Below are 9350 nucleotides of genomic sequence, written 5' to 3'. Positions count from 1 at the left end.
AAGCCGAGCGGTTTCTACACATGTCACTTCCGGTGCGGCCCGCCGGCCCCTGGCGGGAGCGAGCACGCCAGTGCGCGGCAACTTTGTTCCCGCCTCTCTTGTCCCGGCCACCTCTCATCTTCGGCTTTCTCTGAGCGTGACGTCCGGGCGCGCTCCCGGTCGTACGTCAGGGCTGAGGGGAAAAAGCCGAAAAGACCGTGGCGAGGAGGAGGGGTTGCGGAGGTTAGGGCCCAACCAGCAAGTCCCGTGGCTCTCCCTCCTCCTGACGAGGAGCGGAGAGGGAAGGGGAGGAGCGAGCCGGGGCCGGCCGCGCACATCAGGAGCCTCCTCGTGGAGGGGGGGAGCGGAGGAAAGGGGTAGCTCCGCCACCTCTGCTCGCGGCTGTGGCGGCGAAAGAAGAAGAAAGTCAGGGCCCATAGTCACCGCCACAGACTCAGAAACGCCCCCGCCCCCATCTCCCCGGAAATAGCCCCCCGCCCAGCCCCGCACACCCGCTGCCCCAACCGAGAGCCGCAGCCCGGTCGCCCCCGCCTCGCCCCGCCCCGCTGCCCAACCCCGCGGGCCGCAGAGTGCGCGAGGCTCTAGGCTGGGAGTTGTTGTCAGGCCCAGGCCACTTCCGAGGCGCCTGCGGTGTGTCGCCGCCACCACAGGAGGACGACGTCGACGCCGAAGAGGAGGCGGGGGAGGCGTGTTGTTGTCTCGCCCACTCCCCTCCCCTGAACTCGCACCCAACGTCAGGGCGCGATGGAGTGAAGCGACGACGAAGGTGGTACTTCCGCGTTGCGCTGCCCGAGCCGAGAGCGCGGCCGAGGCCGCTCCCCCACCCCCGGGGGCACTTGGAGGACTCGGGACTCCCCCGCAGGTCAGCGCCCGGCGCATCTGGTGTTTTCGCTGCCGAGGTATAGGACGACGAGCGCGATCGGGAGCTCCGCCGCCCGGATTCTTGCTTCTCTGAGGCCCGGAGGCCGCTGCGTACCCCACTGTGACCTGGAACCCTGGGACCCGAGTCCCGACCCGGATTATCGTGGCGCGTCTCCCGGCCGGTCCTGGTGCTCGGTGTCCCTCCGCCGCCGCTCCCGTTTCCGGCGGGGGAGATGGCCAGGATCTGACCCGGGAGGAGGCCGCACCCGCGCCGCGCTCTGCGGCTGGCTCTAGGCGATGCCGAGCAGCTCGGACACGGCGCTGGGGGGAGGCGGGGGCCTGAGTTGGGCGGAGAAGAAGTTGGAGGAACGCCGCAAGCGGAGGCGATTCCTGTCCCCTCAGCAGCCGCCGCTGCTGTTGCCGCTCCTGCAGCCGCAGCTCCTGCAACCGCCGCCGCCCCCGCCGCCTCTGCTCTTCCTGGCTGCTCCCGGCACGGCCGCCGCCGCAGCCGCCGCCGCCGCGGCCTCCTCCTCTTGCTTCAGCCCGGGCCCCCCTCTGGAGGTCAAGCGGCTGGCGAGAGGCAAGAGGCGCGCAGGAGGGCGGCAGAAGCGGCGCCGCGGGCCCCGCGCCGGGCAGGAGGCGGAGAAGCGTCGGGTCTTCTCGCTGCCCCAGCCGCAGCAGGACGGCGGTGGCGGTGCTAGTAGCGGCGGGGGTGTGACCCCGCTGGTGGAATACGAGGATGTGAGCTCCCAGTCCGAGCAGGGGCTGCTGCTGGGGGGGGCCAGCGCGGCAACGGCGGCGACGGCTGCCGGGGGAACGGGGGGCAGCGGCGGGAGTCCGGCCTCCTCCTCCGGCACCCAGCGGCGCGGGGAGGGGTCGGAGCGCAGGCCCCGCCGGGACCGCCGCAGCAGCAGTGGCCGCAGCAAGGAGCGCCACCGCGAGCACCGGCGGCGAGATGGACAGCGCGGTGGCAGCGAGGCCTCCAAGTCCCGCAGCCGCCACAGCCACAGCGGCGAGGAGCGGGCCGAGGCCGCCAAGAGCGGCAGCAGCAGCAGCAGCGGCGGCCGCCGGAAAAGCGCCTCGGCCACGTCCAGCAGCAGTAGCAGCCGCAAGGACCGGGACTCGAAGGCCCACCGCAGCCGGACTAAAACGTCCAAGGAGCCGCCTTCGGCCTATAAGGAACCGCCCAAGGCCTACCGAGAGGACAAGACCGAGCCCAAGGCCTATAGGCGGCGGCGGTCCCTCAGCCCGCTGGGAGGCCGGGACGACAGCCCGGTGTCCCATAGGGCCTCTCAGAGCCTGAGGAGCCGCAAGTCCCCCAGCCCGGCAGGAGGTGGCAGCAGCCCCTATTCTCGGCGGCTGCCGCGCTCCCCGAGCCCCTACAGCCGCCGCCGCTCCCCCAGCTACAGCCGCCACAGCTCCTACGAGCGGGGCGGCGACGTGTCCCCTAGTCCCTACAGCAGCAGCAGCTGGCGCCGTTCTCGCAGTCCCTACAGCCCTGTGCTCAGGTGAGTCCCGTCGTTCTGCCCGTGTGTACTTTGGCTGCTCTAGCCAGATCCCCAGGAGGAAGGGAAAGTGGTGCCTGGGTCCTCAAAACCATTAAGGTCCACCACCGAGACGAGACAACACTGCCTGAGCCTCCCAGGAAGGGTAGGCGTTTTCGCGCGCGTGACACTTTTTTAGGGGGTCGAAGGGACAAAGCAACTGGGTGAACGGAACTTTTCTCCTAACTGTGGCAGGGAAGATTTCTAAGGAAGAATTCAAAGTTTCAGACTTGTTGCATTAATGTGTTAACAGGTTTCTCTCAATTGCTCTTTGCGTTTCTGGTACAATTTGGGTAAACCCAGAGGTGGTTTAAGTCGTTTAAATTTCGAAAGTTCTGTGAAGAGGTTTCATTGTTGGGGATTTAAGAATGTACTGCAGCTTAGGATCTAGTATTGTACAGGGGAATAAGAATCAGGTGCTGATGTCAGAGTTCGATGTGGATTGCACATGTTTCTTATGATGATTACAGAGATGGGAGAAGCAGCCTTTCTGTAAAGTTTATTATTCTTTTAGTATGTGAAAAAAGCTTAGGTGGAAGCTGATAGTTCTGAATACTGAAGAGATAAGGAAGGTATCTATTTAGTGATATTCTTGTGTGGGGTAGTTTTTACCTGATCTTTCAAAGTCATAATTATAGAAAGCAGAAAAAATGACAAGATTGTGGTTTCTTTGTTGGTTTGTGATGACACCCAGTTGCTAATAACATTATAAATCTGGGTAGTGTAACCTAGTGTAACCAAGTGAATGGCTGAGTACATTTTTATACTATTATAAGCCTGCAACTGCTTAGTTTAAAAGCTAAGTCGACTGTTTTTTTTCTTAGATATGCCGGAAGGATAAAAACACAATGTAACTATACCTTTAGATATCAGATTCTTTGTCCAGAAATCTTCAAAAGGTGTAATTTAATTTAGTGAAATTGGAGTAAAACTTTTAGGTAGCTTTCTTGCCTTTTTTGTTATAAAATATTCTTTTTAAAAAATATGCCTTAAAATATACTTATCCACTAAGCAAAGTGCATTAAAAACAACTTTCGAGTGTTTTATGGGTTCTTATATTCCTTGAGATATTTGGACATTCCAGGCCTTATAGTTTAGAGTATTGCAAAATGACATTTGTATCAGTTTTTCCTATTGGGTTTCAGTAACGGCAAGTGGATATACGGTACCCCTAAGTATGGATTATATGGAATCTCAACATAATACGAATATGCATCTGCAAAATTAGCAGACCATTTTGAAGCATCGGCATAGTAAATGTGAAGGTGTGATGTTTGTAGAGATCTGAGCGTGAGTTTGTCTTTAAGCTAAAAGAGTTGTATAAATTGCTTCACTCTTTTAAAGAGTGTTGAAGCACACTTAAAATGGTAGTTGATGCCTTAGTGAAGAATTGAAAAACTCATTCATCAAAATTAGCCATTATATCTTGTAAGAGTTTGTATTTTGCTTTTAACTAGAATACTTTGCCAGAAGGTTTGCAGTTTTTGCAGTTGAATTTGTTTTGCAAACTGGTTGGTTGAAATTTCAGGACCTGAACAATTTAAAGTGCTTGATGCAATTTTAAGAATGGATTTTATACTTAGGCTTTTTAGTTGCTGGTTACTTCAGCGAGGTCCTTTATTGTATAATAGTGGCATGTATTTTATATATATATGAAATATATAATTGTGGTATGTATGACTAGGACTATTCATATTTAGCAAGTATTTTTTGACCCTGTATTGTATGCCATATACTGTTTTAGGTATTGGGATGTAGCACGGAAGAAAAAGTTACTGCCCTCATGGAGCTTGCATTCTGGAGGACCATTCAACACAGAATCTTTTCATGGTGTTTATATTGACCAGCGGTATTTCTAAAGGGTTGAATTTGGAAGGAACTTTAGGGTATCTTGGCTAACATTCCTGATAGATGGCCATTTGGTGTGTGCCTTAAATACATCTGGAGGTGGGAAGCACATTGCTTTGAGGCAGCCTGTTCCACTAGATTTGGGACTTGATTTTTTAGCAAGATCCTTGAAGACTCAGTTTCCTAAACTGTAACAGGGAAACACTTGTTTTTCTGGATTATTTCAAGGATTAAATGAAAATTTATCTTTTTAAAACATGCAGTCTCACAGAAATATTTAAGGTGGTTGAGTTATTCAATATCTCAAATTGTTAGAATTCATTTTGTAACCAAAATCCACCTTCATGCCACTTCTATCCATTGCTCCAAGTTTAACCTTTTGGAATGGTACAGAGCACACGTGTATGCTAACCCTTTAAAATGTAAAGACAGTTGTGATGATTTCTGAGTCTTCTAGGCTTAAAAAACTCGTATGGTTTTCAGATTTTTCACATTATATCTAGTTTGTCAAATGTCTAGCTGAAAACATGGGGCCCAGAATTAATAGCTAAAATAGTTGATTGGAAAATCTTAAGATTTTAAAGTATAGTAAATGTGTCGTTACTTTTTGGGGACAGTTAATTGAACTCACTTGTACAGATGAATGCAGAAAGTTTTATTTATTTTCAGAATGTATTACTTGTGGTAAGTGGCCCATGTTCTTTAATGAATGGACTGCTGTGAGTTCCATGAAGGCAACTGGCCTGTCTTGTCCACCATTGTGTTTCCAGTGCTCAGCACTGTATCTGGCACAAGTACTCTCTTAATAAATGTTGAATAGGTAAATGAAGGGATGCTGGAGTTTCCTGAACATAAAAAATACTAATGTGGGCCTGTATTACAAACTTCAGTCAAATATTTAATATAGACCATGTGTAATGCTGTAAGAAACAGTGTAATCTTTTCCCAGCCTACGCAGAACTTACATATTAATGAATTGTCAGTGTCGATATTTTTAAGGAAATGCATACACATTCAAAATAGTATTGAAATCATGGTATGAAGATGAAAAACAATTTTAAATAAGCTGAAAATAGAGATAGAGTTTCACCATGTTGCCCAGGCTGGTGTCAAACTCCTGGGCTCAAATGATCCACCTGCAGCAGCCTCCCAAAGTCCTGGGATTACAAGTGTGAGCCTCCGTACCCAGGCTGAAGCTTTTTTTGATGTCAGATAAATAAATCCTTTTCATTTTAGTGACTTCTGCTTCACAACTTGTTCTTTGTCTTCATTTGAATCTTCAGTCCTCAGCTCATGCGTTTCTTTTCGTCAGTTCCCTCTTACCTTTACTTTTTCCCCTGTATGATCTGTTTGTCATATTTTCTTTACTACTTGACTGTTGGGGTGTGGAAGGTCACATAATCTTGCTGATTGGCCCTATAATAAATGTGAGGGTGTATTGAAAAGAAGGGAGGGTACTTTTTGTAGTGTTTTACTGTATGCCAGGCGTTGATAAATATTTAACATACATTGACCACCAAAATCCATGTGATAGTTGGAAACATTTCCATTGATGGATTGGGAAACGGGAGCTCTAAAAAGTTAAGTGATTTGTTCCAAGGTCAGCTTGGATTGAAACCCTGGACTGATTTGAAAGTACATGCTCTTAATATTAAAGAGCATGGATTTTGGTTACAATATGAAGGTGGATTTTGATTACAATATGAAGAATTCTTTTTTTTTTTTGAGACGGAGTCTTGCTCTGTCGCCCAGGCTGGAGTGCAGTGGCCGGATCTCGGCTCACTGCAAGCTTCACCTCCCGGGTTTACGCCATTCTCCTGCCTCAGCCTCCCGAGTAGCTGGGACTACAGGCACCCGCCACCTCGCCCGGCTAGTTTTTTGTATTTTTTAGTAGAGACGGGGTTTCACCGTGTTAGCCAGGATGGTCTCGGTCTCCCGACCTCGTGATCCGCCCGTCTTGGCCTCCCAAAGTGCTGGGATTACAGGCTTGAGCCACCGCGCCTGGCCTAATACGAAAAATTCTAACAGCAGTCTATTCATTAAAGTACATGGGCCACTTACCACTTAAAGCATATGCATCATTGAACTTCAGTTGGCATTCAGGGGCGCTGGCCACCTCACATAATGACCTGTTCTGGTGAAAAATCAGCTTCTGTTTGGGTACTTATGTGTCAATTTCTGTTCCTTGGCCATTTTTTCAGCATTTTGAGGATTTTAAAAGACGAATCTTCTAAAGAGTCTTTCAGCTTATTTGTGTTTATTCATAGTTTTTATGAACAATTGGGTTTAAATCTTGTGGATTTTTTTCTACTTTGTCTTTACAAAGATTGGCTAAAAACATTTCTTGAAGACATTAATTACTTTTAGTTTATTGGTGTTGGTTTTCCCGAATTATTTTGAGCTGAAGTTACTGATGTCAGATTAAAATCTGTGCAAGAAATTACTACGTATGTTCTGTTCTTTCTCTAAACCTATGGAAGTTCCATTCCACCAAGAAGTCCAGAAGCATTCATTATGGAATGATAACAAGAACCTAAGAATCTGAAAAAGATGGGTGGACTCCAAATATAAATAAGTAAAATTATTACTATATGTGGTCCCTCTGTTATGGATTTTTTAGTGTTTTGTCCTGAAAACTATGGTTCAGAAGTATATGAAATGAAGATATTCTATAATGAAAAAAGAAACTCAAAAAATATGCCACTGATTTAATATATACTTAATAGAAATAAGTCATGAAAATCCCTAGGTGAATGGAATTCTTAAAATGCTTTTAAAAAGTGTCAAAAAATAGGATATTAGAACAAATGCAGAAACTCTCAGAAGGGAATGGAAGTTTAGGTCAACTGTCTTAAATTTCCAGAGCTGTAATCATTATTTTCATTTCAAAGTGATGGCCTTGTGTTTTGCTCCTTCTCTGACCAAACTTTACCTGATATTTACATCTACTCAGTCCTTATCATATTTCTTTTCCACTCTCACTAATATTTATTTCTTTGCATTTCTATCACCCTTTCAGGTTAATTAGCTAGACTTCCTGTTACTGTTACCAGTCTTCTCATTTCATCCATTCTTCTCAGTTCATTCTTTATGAGGAGAGTTAATGTCTTTGTTTAGCTCATGTCACTCCCATTATATTAGAATTATTATTCAAATAAACCTAAACTTTTTTGTTTGAAGGGGTAGCGTCTAGCTCAGTTGCCCAGCCTGGAGTGCGATGATGCCATCATGGTTTACAGCAGCTTCGAACTCCTGGGCTCAGAGGATCCTCCTGCTTCAGCCTCCCGAGTAGCTGGGATTACAGGTTCACGCCACCATGCCTGGCTACTTTTTGTATTTTTTTGTAGCGATGAGTTTTACCATGTTGCTCTGATTTGTCTTGAACTCCTGTCCTCAGACAATCCTCCCACCTGGGCCTCCCAAAGTGTTGGGATTACAGGCATGAGCAACTGTGCATGGCCAACTCTAAACGTCCTAATGCATCATCAGTTAATGCCTTTTATGATCTGACTCCATTCTATCAGAATTCTATTTTCAGAGACATTTTTAATTTCTATTTTTATACTTGCTGTTCTCTTAGCTTAAATGATGAGACACTCTAAACTGTCTTTTGCTCTTCATCTCCAGCTTTGCATTTAAAACTCAGATAAAAAATCCCCGTTGTGTGTGTGTGTGTGTTTTCTTGGTAGAGGTGGTGTCTCACTATGTTGCTCAGGCTGGTCTCCTGGGGTCAAACAATCCTCTTGTCCTTGCCTCCCAAAGTGTTGGGATTACAGGCATGAGCCAGTGTGTCCAGCCTTAAATCCCACTATCTTGAGACCTTTTTCCATTCATCTAGATAAAAGTTAATTTTTTTTCCTGTGCCCCACAGCACTTTATCTTTGTTATAGAACTTTAAAAAATTGTGTTTAATATCTGCTTGGTTGACTGGCTACTTTTGTGTTTTCCCTGCTAGATTGTAAGCTCCTAGAGGAAAATTACAGAGCTTATTTATTGGTGGTTTAATTTAAATACATTTTTTCCCTCTATAGATTAGTATAAACCAGTCTGCACAGATGCCAGTTACATCTCTAAACTTGCTTGGTATTTTGGTTTACACATACTCTCATACTCTAGGATAGGGCAGGTAATTGTTTCGATTTATAAGGAGGGAATTTAAGAACTTCCTTCTAGCTTCTACTTTATTAGAATGAGTAGAGGATGCTGGGACTCACTTTAGTGTGAATGGAATAAATTCAGACCTAATGTTTATATTTGCTCTCTGTTGTGCTGATCAAGATAAATTCTTGGTGAGTTTGAATTAATCTTTAAACGGACAATTTTCTCAGCAGACATTATGTCAAACTTTCATTTCCCGACTCTGAAAAATTGTAGCTATTTTTGAAAAACCAGTTGAAAGTGAATGTTGCTTAATATTCACATATAAGGTAATTTTAATTTTTTCCTTTATTTTGGACTTTGTGAATATCATTTTGTTGTTGTTATTTTGGTTTTGGTTGGCTTTGTTTTCTATAAATTTATAAGCTTTAAAGTGGGTGTTGGAAGCAGAAGTACCAAGCCAGAATCAGAAGCATTACTTGTTTGCAGTGATTTTGTTCCTTTAATTCCTGCATATTTAAATTGTGGAAGAACCTAGTGTTTTTCATGTATTTCGAAAATAAAATTGATGTACGTTAGAGGATAAATATAGGTAAAACTGGAATGTAAATAAAACGGAAATGAGAAGGTTAGTGAGAGGAACCGAAAATGGTAAATGATCTACATGCCTCCCCGCTTTTCTGTTTGCATTTTCAGTTGCATAGGGGCACTTTCACTGGGATATTTAGTAGGCATTCCAAACTCAATTTATCTAACATAAAATTATTTCACCTTTTTTAGAGTCTTTTTTTTTCTGATACTGCTCTTTATTATTTTTCATCTGTTTGCAAACATAATAGAGGCTAATGGTAGAAATTTTCAGTTAGTACAGAAAAGTATAAGAGATAAAAAGGCCTCTTAAGCCAGCTACCTGATGAGATGATCATTCATGACATTTTGATAAACATTCTTCTAGACTTTTTTACATAAGTGGGAACATGTATCAATACTGTCTTGGAG

The 9350-nt window shown here is 45.7% G+C and overlaps 1 protein-coding gene across 2 annotated transcripts in view; it reads left to right on the top strand.

The window, feature by feature from the left end:
- Positions 1–294: 294 nt before the first annotated feature.
- CDK13 (cyclin dependent kinase 13) overlaps positions 295–9350 on the top strand; it is a 137407-nt gene continuing 128351 nt past the window's right edge. For both annotated transcript variants that reach the window (XM_015133682.3, XM_015133681.3), the window contains exon 1: positions 295–2369. In XM_015133682.3, coding sequence (XP_014989168.1) covers positions 1159–2369 — 1211 coding nt within the window. In that variant the 5' untranslated portion in view covers positions 295–1158. The remainder of the gene's footprint in view (positions 2370–9350) is intronic.

The sequence above is a fragment of the Macaca mulatta genome, chromosome 3 (assembly GCF_049350105.2).
Source record: "Macaca mulatta isolate MMU2019108-1 chromosome 3, T2T-MMU8v2.0, whole genome shotgun sequence".
NCBI classification, from domain to species: Eukaryota; Metazoa; Chordata; class Mammalia; order Primates; family Cercopithecidae; genus Macaca; species Macaca mulatta.
The sequence above is the reverse complement of the archived record's forward strand: the minus strand, read 5'-3'. Positions and strand labels throughout refer to the sequence as shown.